The 14044-nt window shown below is 48.6% G+C and overlaps 1 protein-coding gene across 2 annotated transcripts; it reads right to left on the reverse strand.

Moving 5' to 3' along the window:
• Window positions 1-5854: 5854 nt before the first annotated feature.
• Window positions 5855-11477, reverse strand: COPRS (coordinator of PRMT5 and differentiation stimulator). Of its 2 annotated transcripts, none has more exons than XM_045488026.1 (4): window positions 11317-11477; window positions 8850-8916; window positions 6971-7192; window positions 5855-6290 (listed from the first exon to the last, which is right to left on the reverse strand). In XM_045488026.1, exons 1-4 carry the CDS (start codon window positions 11413-11415, stop codon window positions 6121-6123), a joined length of 558 nt encoding a protein of 185 aa, XP_045343982.1. In that variant the 5' UTR covers window positions 11416-11477; the 3' UTR covers window positions 5855-6120. The 2 variants fall into 2 exon arrangements, with proteins under 2 accessions (XP_045343982.1, XP_045343983.1); XM_045488027.1 differs by lacking the exon at window positions 11317-11477 and adding an exon at window positions 11001-11119.
• Window positions 11478-14044: the final 2567 nt, after the last annotated feature.

Raw genomic sequence — 14044 nt, forward strand, 5'->3', positions numbered from 1 at the left:
CAGCCAGGAGAAATTCAGGTACCTGCCGGCGGCTGCCAAAGACACGGCCCTAACTTCTCTATCTGCCACGTTTATTCAACAGCTCAGAAGTGGTCAGAAGAAATTGCTGCTGAAATCAAAATCCTCTCACCAGAAAAAAAAAAAAATTTTTTTCTAAGGCAAAACAACTGCACCTTGCAATGGTCAGAATTGGAAACGTGCCTCCTGGGGAACGTTCTCTCTCTGGACTCCAAGGGGAGGACCAAAAAACCCTGTAAGGTGGAGGGAAGGATCTTCTTCAGAAACCATGGCTATGTTTACTCCACGGGCCATTGTCAAGTACAGACCCTCGCGGCATTCTGAAAATCTTGGTGCCCTGGAACCCAACTGAACTGTCCTCCTGCCCATAAACACCTGCAGGATCTAGCTCAGTCCTGGAACCAGCTCAGTAGAAACTGCCAGAAGCGGAGAGGCCGTTCTTTCCAAAGACCTTCGCTTTGCGGCCAGACTCACTAAGTCAACAAAGTTGGAGCCAGCCCCGCTGCTTGCCTTCCTGTCACACCCTCCAACTTCTTCTCCCTGGCCTGCCACGCTCACACACACGTGTACACACACACACAGACACAGTCCTCTGGATCCAGCATTCTGTTATTTGCGTGGGGAGTCTGCCTGGGAGAACTGGGAGGCAGAATCCAGATAGGCTATAGCCAGGGTCTGGGGTTTTCTCCTTCTCCATATTCCAATCATCTTATGGAAGATTGGGTCCAAGAAGGTAAACTCTGGAAAACCAAGGGCAGTGCAGCACCAAGGTATTTACTTAGCCAATGAATGTGCTTCCGTCTTCCTGGAAGGCAGTCTCAAATTTCCTCAGTGCAGTGGAACTTTGCTCAGTCCAGCCAGTCACTTCTATATGTAGGAGTGGTTGCCTGCAGCCTTTACGGTCAACCCACCCAGCCACTCAGGTATTTGAGAACAAAGTGAGGGAAGACTCACTCACCCGCTATACCCTCCTGGGGTCTCATGATGACCAAACTGTCCCCATGTTAAGCACAGCACCAAACTAATTTAGGGGTAGAGTGAAAGGGTGCCTTCCCTCAGAATTTCCCAAAGGGAAGAAAGTCATAACAGACAGAAACGCACTGGAGCCATCAAAAAACTCCACAAAATTACCTACAGAAATTATGAATGGCATGGTTCTGTTTCTTCTGCTTCAGTGCCAAAATTGAAAGATTTCCATCCAGACAGAACATAAAAACAAAAAATTACCAGCACTCTGGTATTAATCAACCCATGATACTTGAATGTTTAAGTAGGCTCCACGCCCAGCATGGAACCCAGCGACGGGCCTGAACTCATGACCCTGAGATCAAGACCTGAGCTGAGATCAAGAGTCAGACGTTTAACCAACTGAACCACCCAGGTGCCCCCGCTCCATGATGATACTTTCCATACACCATCTCTGCCGAGCTGATGACCTACATCCCCCGGCCAAAGCAGTAACTTGTTCTCATCTGGTAAGTTTCTGTTAATATTGCTTCTCTTCCATTTGCGGCGTTCGAGAAGCAAAACTGACGTTCTCTCTGACCATCTTACTTTCCAACCCTGAGCTTCCACCGGGGCCTCTGCGGTTCTCCTTACATCCTCATGCAGTACCAAGTGGGGGCAGTGGGCACAAGGTCAGCTCATGTCCATCTTCAAAGGTTCTCCCTGTCCCACGGCCCCTCTGGGTCCATCAGGTTCTCTGCACGCTTGAGGCCTGAGCACCTTCCTGCAAGATGGTCCTGACTGCCTACGAGAACCAACAGCTGTCACGTTCTGAGGACCTAACTTCCCAGGACACGCCAGGAAGCAGGGCTCATGTGCCACCTGCTCTTAGCCTTCCCAGATCTGTCTTCTGCATTTTTCTTCTCACAACCCAGGGGGCTTGGGGGAGAGGGACTGAGGACTGTCTTTCTTCAAGACACATAGTCTGTTGGTCCAAAACCTGTTGCCTCTTTACAAGAATAGAAAGAAAGAGAGAGGGACAGAGGAAGGAAGGAAGGAAGGGAGGGAGGGAGGGAGGGAGGGAGGGAGGAGGAAAGAAAAGAAAAAGAAACATTTAGAAAGAAAATAAGCCCCTTTTTGTAAAACAGAAGATAGAAAAATGTCTTGGCTGTCTTTGACCGTGTCACATGCCTCCACTAAGGCAACGAACAGCATGCTTACATGGAGAGAGAGGGCGTGAGAGAAACAAAGGCATATCACAAATGTCATCTGGTCACTTGATAAAGACGTATTTACTCTCCTTTCCCTCACTCAAGATTTTTGCTGTGGTCAGTTGTGATTCCTTGCTTGGTAAATGACATTGTTTGAAAGAAAGGTCAGCATCAAGTTTTCTCTCTTGTTCCTCCGAACAGTCCCTCAGGCACCTACATTTCTCCACTGGCTTCCTTCTGCTTCTTTCTCTCCGTTCCCTTCTTGTCTCTCCCATCGCTACCTCTTCCCAGGCTGGCTCACACATCCCGAGAGAAGCTGGCTGGAAGTCACCATTGCCCCCAGTCAAGAGACACAACAGTGCCAAAGGCACAGCTCAAGTGGCCACGTGCATGCCCCAAAACATTTTAGCCTGAAACGTCCATGCCCCCACCCCTGCACCTGCCCCAAGCCAGTACATTATATGAACACTTTCTTTTTTTTTAATGTTTGTTTATTTTTGAGAGAGGGTGCAAGCAGGGGCGGGGCAGAGAGAGAGAGAGGGAGAGCAAGAATCTCAAGCAGGCTCTACACTCTTAGCCTGGAGCCCGATGCTCACGTGGCTTCATCTCATGAACCGTGAGATCATGACCTGAGCCGAAGTCAAGAGCTGGATGCTTAATGGACTGAGCCACCCAGGCGCCTCATTATATGAACACTTTCTAATTCCTACATCCCAAAATGCCCTTTTTAGCCTTCATCTTACTTGCTCTCTGTAAAAGATGGTCATTCCCTCCTTAAAACTCTCTTCTTAGGGGTGCTGGGTGGCTCAGTCAGTTAAGCATCCGACTTCAGCTCAGGTCATGACCTCACAGTTCGTGAGTTCAAGTCCCGCGATGGGTTCTGTGCTCACAGCTCAGAGCCTGGACCCTGCTTCAGATTCTGTGTCTCCCTCTCTCTCTGCCCCTCCCCCACTCACACTCTGTCTCTGTCTCTTGAAAATAAATGTTAAAGAAAAACAAATTTTTAAATAAAAATTAAAAAAAACAAAACTCTCTTCTTAGATTTGGCTTGACTGACACCTATGCTCACCTGGTTCTCTTTTTCCTCCACTGTCACAGCCTGGCCCTGGGTCTGACCTTCCATCTAGCCTCTCACTGCAAATGCACCCCAAGCTTCTGTCCTCAGCCCTCTCCTCACTACACACCCTCACAGAACAATCTCAACCTGTCAATGCTGCAACACCTTCCAAAACCTCAAAAATCCCCACAACATGCCCTCTCCTTCCGCCCTCCTCCCTGTCCCTTCTGATGCCAGACACATATATGCAACTGCCTACTGACGGTTTAGCTAGAAAACAAAAAGCCAGAGAGAAGGTAAGATTGCTAACTTCTGGGTGCCTGGGTGGCTCAGTTGGTTGAATGTCTGAGTCTTGATTTTGGCTCAGGTCATGATCCCAGGGTTCATGGGTTCGAGCCCCACATCAGGCTCTGTGCTGACAGTGCAGAGCCTGCTTGGGATTCTCTTTCTCTTAAAATAAACTTTAAAAAAAAAAAAAAAAAAAGATTGTTCATTTCCTATATTTGAAAGGAAGTCAGGACCACAGAGCAGACCAGGATCATGTGGGGGTAGATTCCAACTCAAAACAGCGGAGAATTTTCTCACAAAGACCACTAGCCAACAGTGGATGGGCCCCTTCTGAGGCAGTGACTAGAAGAAAGGATTCTTGCACATGGTACAAGGCCAAACTAAGCAATATTAATAGTCTCTCCCTATGAGATTGATACTTCTCAGCTCAGCATTCAGAGATTTAAAAAAATAGATATTTGTTGTTGGGTTTGTTTTTTTTCATTTTGAGTACCTAAAAGCACAATTCATTTTAGGACACTGATTAGAAATCATTGCAGGGCACCTGGGTGGCTCAGTGGGCTAAGTGTCCAACTCAGTTTCAGCTCAGGTCATGATCTCACAGTTCGTGAGTTCAAGCCCCGCATCAGGCCGCGCACCGCAGAGCCTGCTTGGGATTGTCTCTCCTTCTCTCTGCCCCTCCCCTGCTTGTGCTCTCTCTCTCTCTCAGAATAAATAAACTTTAAAATTTTTTTTAAAAAGAATAGAGAAATGCTTGTTCTCACGCCGGTCTAATCAGATCTGACACTGGGAAGAGGAGACAAGGCAGAGCAGTATAGTGACAGGGTCTATGACTGTCCCATCAGCAAGGATAGTGGAGGGGACATTTTTTTCTCCCTAGGACAGTTTTGGTCATGAGGCCCCTCACAGTGAAAGCCACTGCTTTCCCTCATCAGGTTCTGCCTTGCTCACACACTTTGTGGGGCCTCTGAAAAATCATGTAAATGGTTAAATGCTCATTTAACCGCTATGGAGCTGACTCAGATTTCAGATTTGAAACTTGTTCTTGAATCAGCTTCAACAGGGAGGCAGGGAGGTTAAGAAGCAATCCCTGAGCTTGCCAGAGAGGCAAAGGTGACTTAGTCTGGTGCATCGCAGACCTGCCAACGCATGGTCCCCAGATCCCGCCTCTAGGCGTGTTCTCACACAGGGGTGAGCAGCCAAGGAAAGCAAACTCCAAACTCACGTGTGGGTTTAGGGCACGGTTCTGCCATTTCCTGGCTGTGAGATCTTGGAGAAGTCCAAACATTTTGTCTTTTTTTTCCTCATCTCTAAAACAAGGCAACTTAGGGGCACTTGGCTGGCTTACTCAGAGAGCACATGACTCTTCATCTCAGGATCGTGAGTTCAAGCCCCATGTTGGGTATAGAGATTACTTAATAAAACTTTTTAAAAAATAAAATAAAACAAAATTAGGCAATTAAAAAAATAGCGACTTCAGGGGCACCTGGATGGCTCAGTCAGGTAAGCAACTGACTTCAGCTCAGGTCATGATCCCATGGTTCACAAGTTCAAGCCCCGAACTGGGCTCTGTACTGACAGCTCGGAGCCTGGAGCCTGCTTCGGATTCTGTGTCTCCCTCTCTGTCTGCCCCTCCCCCACTAGCGCTCGCTCACTCGCTCTCTCTCAAAAATAAAAATAACTTTTTTTAATAAAATAAAAAATAAAAAAACAGTGACTTCATGTAAGTAATTATAAAAAGTAAAAGATTAAATGGAAAGCAGAGTTCAAAATCCTTTCATACCAATTGAGGGCTATATAATTGCTGGCTTAATTTATTTGCCATTTAGTGTTCCAACTTGCAGAAAGCCCTTGATAACTGAGTAAACGGTCAATTTTTCATCAACAGGAAGAGAAATCAGTCACAAAGTCACCAACGTCTCTTGGATTCCAATCCCTGGCCAAAACATTATTTTCTTTTACAGAGTACTTTTTTTTTTTTTTTTTTAATTTTTTTTTTCAACGTTTATTTATTTTTGGGACAGAGAGAGACAGAGCATGAACAGGGGAGGGGCAGAGAGAGAGGGAGACACAGAATCGGAAACAGGCTCCAGGCTCTGAGCCATCAGCCCAGAGCCCGACGCGGGGCTCGAACTCACGGACCGCGAGATCGTGACCTGGCTGAAGTCGGACGCTTAACCGACTGCGCCACCCAGGCGCCCCTACAGAGTACTTTTAAGGGTCCAAGTACCTCAAGCCTTAAAAATGTAAGCCAGGTAACTTTAACTGAAGGAGTAAGGCTTTATCTATAAGTATCTAATTAAAGGGGTGGGGGGGTGGGGGAGACAAAAGCAAATCAAATTTTTTCTACCTTTATTTATAAAGAACACAGCTCCTCCAGACACAGACACGAACACTCACACGTTCCGAGGAGCAGCTCGATAAAAACAACAACAATAGCAGAACTGGAGGACATCGGGACCTTATTTAACACCAGTCTGTGTGCCCGACTCGGGGATCACTGGGAATGTGTCCTCAAATATGACATCTCACCTCAAACAAAGGAAGACAGGCCTTCATCTGGAGGGTGCACCCACCCCCCCAGGCAAAAAAGCTGCACACTCAATCTTCAGCATCATCGAACTGTCCTGTTTCAAAGACCATCTTGGAATAGTGGGGTATCAGCGGAGGTGGGTGGTGCCAACTGGGGTCATAGATCATATCTCCTTGCGGGGCACAGCACACCCAAGGTTTGACCTCCTGAGAAATGCAACCCTGGATGTCATCGGCATCTGCAAGCAATTAAAAAAAAAAAAAAACAGATTAAAAGGAGAAGGGGAGGTGAGACACATAGCCAAAAAATGTCTAGGGGACAGACACCAGCCATGTCTTTGTTTAAAAATACACATGCAGGGTGCCTGGGTGGCTCAGCCAAAGCGTCTGACTTCGGCTCAGGTCATGATCTTACAGCTCGTGCTTGATTCAAGCCCAATGTCGGGCTCTGTGCTGATAGCTCGGAGCCTGAAGCCTGCTTCAGATTCTGTCTCCGTCTCTCTCTGCCCCTTCCCTGCTCACGCGCTCACGCTAATACAAATAAACATTAAAAATTTTTTTTCAGTACACAGGCAGAGCCCTCCTTCAAGGACTGCATGCCCAAGCTGTGCTTCTCAGAGGACGGTTCTTAGTGCAGAGGAAGCAACCGCAGAAGAGCACTGCTGTCTGCAGCAGCTAGATTCACACAGACATTTCTAAGAGAGTAACATTGCTTTCATGTTAAAACTGATGCATTATAAAGTCAACTGTGAAATTTGCATTTTTCCCCCAACATGAAAGAGAAGCTGTCACAGAAATTTCAGCTCTGTAAAAGGTTATCAGGCTGAGCTCACAGATGTGGGTCCTTCATCCAAACTGTCAGCCTTGGGGGTAGCCTGGTAGGTAACCTGGTCTGGGACCCTAGAAACACCACACCTACCATACGGATTCCCTTGATCTGCTTTCAACTCCGAGTCCCAGTCCTCGTTAAAAAGATCAGCAGCCTGTTCCTTGGGCGGGCAGTCGGACACTCCTTCTGACAGCTCCCAGGTATTCAGGTCTCCATCAGAATCCTCATCCTCCACGGCAAAGTCTTCCTCTTCCGAGTGGGTGCCCTCACCATGGGCAGGACTACCATTAGGGATGCTCTGTGCTCCACTGGCTAAGAAATCAACAGAAGGAAGGTTTTAAAACCACTAGCAACTACATAGGGACTACTCACGTGCTTGGAAAATGTTTGGCAGACATACTAAGAGGGCAAGAGTAAAACAAGCATACAGAGTTCTTTAGCCACCTGAGCACTTAAAAAAAAAATGTTCTGTTTACATTTTTCGAAGTAGGATTGATCACTTCTTTTCAATAAAATCTTTTGCCTTCAACGAGGCCAAATTTAATTGTCAGGTCTTATCATGCACACAGGGAATCAAGCAAATCCAGCACAGTTTATATATTTAAGTAGTTTTCAGGTAACTGAGGCAAAGCACATCTGGCAGATGATAAGCTTTCATAATACAAACTTGATTTTTTACTCGTGTATTTCTCTCTTCATCATCAAAGAGCACAGGACAAGGGGCAGTGGGAGGAAAGCAGGCAGAAGAGCAGAACCCATCAGCCACAGAGGCAGCCACCACGTCTCCTCCTCCTGATATTGGGGAGAGCTGGAAGGTATATTTTCAAAAGGTATTAAGATAATAGAATAAAAGTCTGGGGAAGGATAATGGACCCCAAGTACATGGTGATGCCAGGTCAGAGCTGGGAAAAGAATCAGCCTAAAAACAGCCATGCTATTAACAGTGTATAATAATACCAGCTATAAGCACAAAAGTCATAGGTCAGGGCATGGGTTCTGGAGCCAAACTACCCTGCTCCAAACCCCAGTTCTGTCAATTCTGAATTGTGTGATTGAGCTGAAATGTACTCAACCGACTCGTCAGTAACTTAAACACAAAATCACCACACAGCACAGCAATTCCACTCCTGAACGGATACCCAGAAGAATCGAAAGCAGGTATTTAGGCAAGACTTGTACAAAAGTGTTCATAAGAGCATCATTCACAATCACCAAAGGGTATAAACAACTCATAAATGCCTATCAACTGATGAATAAGCAGCCAAGATGTAGTATATCCAGACGATGGAACTGTTCAGCCATAAAAAGGAATGTACTGATGCATGCTACATGGGTCTTGAAAATATCAGGCTGAGTGAAAGAAGCCAGACACAAAAGGCTATGTAGCGTACCCTTCCATTTGCACGCAACTCACATTCGCTTATCCAGTACAGGTAAATCCACAGAAAGAAGATTAATGGTCTGGCGCGGGGGCGGGGGGCGGGGGGGGGGATCGCTCAAGGAAGGAAGGGGGTATGGGGTGGGACTACTTATCAGTCACAGGGTGACCTTTTAGAGTACTGAAAATGTTCTGGAGCTAAATAAGTGTGGTGGTTGCACAGAACTGTGAAGGTACGAAACGCCACTGGCTTGTACGCTTTAAAATTATTAAGTGGTAAATTTTATATTTGTGTTTTACCACAATCTTTTTTTCGTTTTTACTCTGAGCCTCAGTTTCCTCATTTGGAATATGAAGACAGGATTGTGGTGTCTTTCTTAATAGAAGGGAAGGGTTTGGTCACAAGGTGAGGCCTTCCCTTCAGGAAGCTCCAGCGGGGCTTCCAAAGGAGGATGCCACGGAAACACTAGGCAGAAAAGGCAGCAAAGAGAACTGGCCAGGAAGAGAAGGTAAACAAGACACAGGGACTGACCCTCTCCTCGATTCCTTGGTCTCCCCCCACATCCAGCCCAGTCTCCACCGTCTACTTGCCTAGCCGATCCACAGCCTTCTCAGTGTCTCTCTCCTGACCGGAGTGGTCAGCTGGGACAAAGCCAGCCTGCAGGAAGAAGAAACAATTACCCAGGACTCGGATATCTGGGGTGTCCCCAGTATTAAGCTGTTGCCTTGCAGCCCCAAACCCACCCCTCCGTCCTCACCTTTGTGAGGGTGGGGCTGGGACGCTGCGACCCACATCTCTGCTTTGCCCTATAGATGTGGCAAGGCTGGGGAGCCAAGGGCTTCGCCCTTTCCTACTTCTGCAGACACCACCCCAGCGACACTCCGCCCCTGCGGCAGCAGCGCCTTCTGCTCGATCCCGTCTACACTTTGCCAACACTTGCAGAGGCAACCTCACCACTGGGCTCTCTCTTCAGGGCTCACTCTCCCAGGCCCTCAGGACCCCTCCTCCAAGCTCAGAGACCCCAGCAGTACTTGGGGGCTGTGCTTCCTCCTCCGAGATTGGAATTTCAGCTCTGCTAAGGCTCTCTTCTGGGCCTGTAATTTTTTTTTTTTTTTTAAGTTTACTTATTTATTTTGAGAGAGACAGACAGAGAGAGCGAGCAGGGGAGGGGCAGAGAGAATCCCAAGCAGGCTATGCACTGTCAGCACAGAGTCTGACGCGGAGCTAGAACTCACGAACAGTGAGATCATGACCTGAGCCAAAACCAAGAGTCGGATGCTAAGTTAACTGAGCCACCCAGGTGCCCCTGAGCCTGTAAACTGTAATCATTCCAACCTCATTCCTTTGTTCCCTCAGCCCTAGGGGTGGTAGCTGTTTCCCCACAGTTGCTACCTCCATGTTCATTTATACCTTTTCAGTAACTCAACATTCTTTCAACTTCTGTCTCCTGATACATGGGGGCAACAGAGCTTTAGTTCCTAAGTGTCGCTGAAGGGAAATCATCTTCCCCCACAGCCAACCATATGCTTCTCTGCTCCCATCACTCCGAAGTTCCTGAAATCCTGTCCCTTCCAAGACCACTTTAAATGGAACAAGAAATGTTCGCAGCCTGCATCCGAAGACCTGGTTTTAATCCCAGCTCTTGCCATTCATTCAGGGTGTGACCCTGGATACATCACTTCAACCACCATACCTGGGTTTCCTTCTGGGGAAAGCGGAGATGACCGTCCTGACCTTGCAAGGGGCTTATGAGGGGATAACACTTATGAAAACACCTGGCACAGAGCAGGAATGTAACATTTGTTGAATTTAAATCCACCTTCTTTGCCCCTACATCGAAACTGTACTTGGCACCTGCCCCAATTAGCTCATGATGTCGTCATCCCCAGATTTAAGGAATAAACTCCCTCTTCTGTAGTCAATGACAACCCGGGGTCACTACTGCAGGTCAGCTGGTCGGACCCCTCGGGTGGACCACTGTCACAGCCCCCTGCCCAGCTGACAGCATCAATCACCACTCTGCTCAAAAATCTTCAACAGCCCTCCATGCAGGAGTATAAAATTGACCATGGCATTCCCACCTCCCCATCACAGCCCGTCGACCTGTTGAGCACCGTTCTCTCCCCTGGCCCTGAGGCTCTGCGTCCCCAGCTCCCAGCCATTTGTCGGGTACTGCCTCACCTCCACACCTCTGCAGGCACCCCCACCCCCACCCTGTCACCTTGGAGAGAAAGCACACATCCCTTCCTGCTACGTCCTGACAAAATCAGTCCATCCTATCTGCACGCGGAAGTTTTTTGGTTTTTGTTTTTTTCACTAGCGCTACATCTTTCATATCTTACTCTGGTTTAGTACCATCTTTGATGCTTAAACAAGCATTCCATTCCTTCCTCCGATTAATAGCTGTCTATCGTGGCGGGCCCTAAGCTAGGCGCCGGGTTAACAGCAGTAACCAGGGGATTCCTACCCTCACGGAGCTCGCCATCTAGCAGAACTTACTGACTGTAAACAAGGGCAGGTGATGCCCGTAATAACGGTCTTTGGAAAACCAGGGGCTGTCTGGCGCGCAAATGAAAACAAGTTTCTGGAAACCCTGCGTCAAGCCCGTCAAGCCGGGCCTTTGGTTTCAGTAAACAGAAAAGGAGAGCGCATGAGACATCATGTGGTGCTCAGGGTGAGCTGTGCATCCCCACCCATGGACACAGGTCCTGCGGGGACGGCGGGCTCCTCGCCGCCCTCACCTGGCCTCGCTCCAGGCCCCGGGCAATGGCCCCCAGCTCTCGGTCATCAGCATCGCTTCCCATTTAGCAAGTAGGCGGAGGCGCCCCCGGGACAGCCAGCCTCCCCTCCGCTCCCGCTCGCCCACTCACGCCCTCGGCGGCCCCGCCCCGCGGCCCCGCGCCGCCGCGGCCCGGCCGTTTCCAGCGCGAACGCGCGCCCAAACGGCGCCCCCCGTCCGGCCTCGCGGCCCCCGCCCGGCCCCGCCTCGCCCGGCCCTGCCCGGCCCGCGAGCCCCGAAACTTCCCGCCCCTCGCCGCAGGCGGCGGCCGCGCTCACCCCCGGGCTGGGGGGCGCCTCCCGTGCGCTCGGCAGCGGCGGCCCCCGAGGCGGCTCGGCGGCCCCCAGCGCCCGGGCTCCGGCGGCCTGACGGTCCATGCCTGGCGGCCCGCGCCTCCGCGCCCTGGACGCTGCTCGGCCACGTGACGCGCCCGCCTGGCTGCCAGCCGGAGGATACGCCGCGGAGGGGCCAATCAGCCGGGGGTGCTCCCGGCCGAGCGGGGCGGGACACGGGTCACGAGGAAGCCAGGGGCGGGGCGGCGCGGGAGGGGCGGGGCGCGCCCGACAGCCAAGCCCCCTTCCTAGGGTCCCGGGTTCTGATTCTTCTCGCTCCTCATGCTCCTGCTCCTGCCGGTGCACATCCCAGGGCTGGCGACTAGCAGGGTCTGAAATGCCAGCTGTTATCCCTACCCCACCACGCTGATGATGTGCCTCAGCCCCCAAATCTCGAATCCCTGGTTAGACTAATCAATTACCCGAGTCTACCTGATAGTCTACAAAGCTCAGCTCTCAAAAGTTTGAATGCTATTTAGACCCAACCACATTTGTCACAGGTTTCCGTAGAACTCAGGCTGGAACTGGGCTATAACCCACCCACAAATGGATGAGACAGCTCAGCAGCTCAGTGATTCTCCACGTTAAGTTAATGACAGTTCTTAGAAACCAGGACAGATGATGAAAACGATGTCCAGACACGGTATGACGGTCACAGTAACCCTAAACATTTGGTGCTGTCACTGTAGTCTGGCTGGGCTCCAATTTTTTAATGCTCAAAGTCTGGCCCTCTACAAGCTGAGGGCAGTAGCAGATCGGCAGGGCCTGAGCTGGGGGGAACCTTTCCCTGCCTTTCCCCACGCTGCCTAAACTCTTAATAACATACCGGTGCTCAAGGTGTGATACTCATTTTAAGAATGAAATAGAAAAGCTAGAAGCTGGGATTCCCTGCTCACTAGGCCTCTTTATGACAACCTTTCGGGACATTAGGGAGCTTATTCCTTCATCTCCCTGTAAGGATGTGTTTATAAACCATAAAAGACTTTGAACAAAACTAGCATTACGGGGGTGGGGGGAGAGGCAAAGTGGGTAAAGGGAAGTGGCAGATACAGGCTTCCAGTAGTGGAATGAGTAAGTCATGGGCATAAAAGATACAGTACAGGAAATACAGTCAATGGTATTGTAGTGGACCTGTATGGTGACAGATGGTGGCCATGCTGTGGTGAGCACAGCCACACAGCAGGAGTTGTCGAATCCTTGTTGTACACATGAAACTAATGTTGACATGGTCTCAACCACACTCAAATTTAAAAATTTAAATAAAAGTTTTTACTACAAAAAAATTAGGGTAACCGCTGATACACAGCATTTTTTCTCTCCTCTATGTAGACCTTCCTGCAGGGAAAAGAATGTGGCCAACTAATGTGTGAGCTGTTCTGATCCATGAGTCAGTTTCCCCAAATCTAATTGGATCCAGGTCACCACTCTCCCATAGAACTTTCAATGGCAGAAATAAAAGCTCTATCATCTGTGCTGTCCACTATGGTAAACGTGTGGCTATCAAGAACTCGAAATGTGGCCAGCGTAAATGAGAAAATAATTTCATTAGATGTAAATTGCCACACATGGCAGGTCTAGCCAGATGCACCTTCGCAACCTGCATAACGAGCCCCAAACCTAGGTGTTGGGATGACCCCAGGTGACCCACCTTCATCGCCTTGCGTTAAGGAGCCAACCACCACCCTCCTCACTCTCATCTCTTACAAGCATGTATCTCCCTCCTGAAACAAAAATGCCATGTCGGGACTGGGAATGTTAAACTTCCCAGGACTCCATGAAAAGGTCAAAGAGGAAACTGTTATTTTACAACAAATGACAAGCAAACAACATTTAGAGTACAAAATCTCAAAGTAAAAATGCCCTAAAATAGACTCTCCTATCATTAGGAACTCAACATATAATAAAAGTAGTACCACAATCAGTAGAGATAAAGGATAAAGCCACAAATGGTGTTGTAGAAAACTTAGTTAACTGGTTGGGGGGAAGAAAATGAGTTGTCTAAGGCAAGAGGAATAGGTATCATACACACACATCTTCTGGGCATCAAAAAACACCACACACACACACACACACACACACACACACACACACACACACACACACAAAAAGCTAGGGGCAAATTATTTGCAACAAAGGAGACACAAACTAAAAATTAATATTCTTAATATTTTAAAAATTCTTTTAAATTAGTAAGAAAAAAGTTCAAAAAATAGTCAACGTGAAAAAACAAGAGAACCAGGAAAAACACATTAAACTTCATTAATACCCACCGCAGGTAAAGTATTGACCTTTTCCTACATTGCATGAAAGTATTCTCATACATTGCAAACTGGCAGTACATATCAGTATCTTTAAAACAGTTACACCCTTTAATCCAGTAATTCTACCAGCAAATATCACACTCCTAAAGAAATAACCAGGGGGGGCGCCTGGGTGGCGCAGTCGGTTAAGCGTCCGACTTCAGCCAGGTCACGATCTCGCGGTCTGTGAGTTCGAGCCCCGCGGCGGGCTCTGGGCTGATGGCTCAGAGCCTGGAGCCTGTTTCCGATTCTGTGTCTCCCTCTCTCTCTGCCCCTCCCCCGTTCATGCTCTGTCTCTCTCTGTCCCAAAAATAAACGTTGGAAAAAAAAAAAAATTAAAAAAAAAAAGAAATAACCAGGGATGTGAACAAAGA

The sequence above is a fragment of the Leopardus geoffroyi genome, chromosome E1, assembly GCF_018350155.1.
Source record: "Leopardus geoffroyi isolate Oge1 chromosome E1, O.geoffroyi_Oge1_pat1.0, whole genome shotgun sequence".
Classification (NCBI taxonomy): Eukaryota; Metazoa; Chordata; class Mammalia; order Carnivora; family Felidae; genus Leopardus; species Leopardus geoffroyi.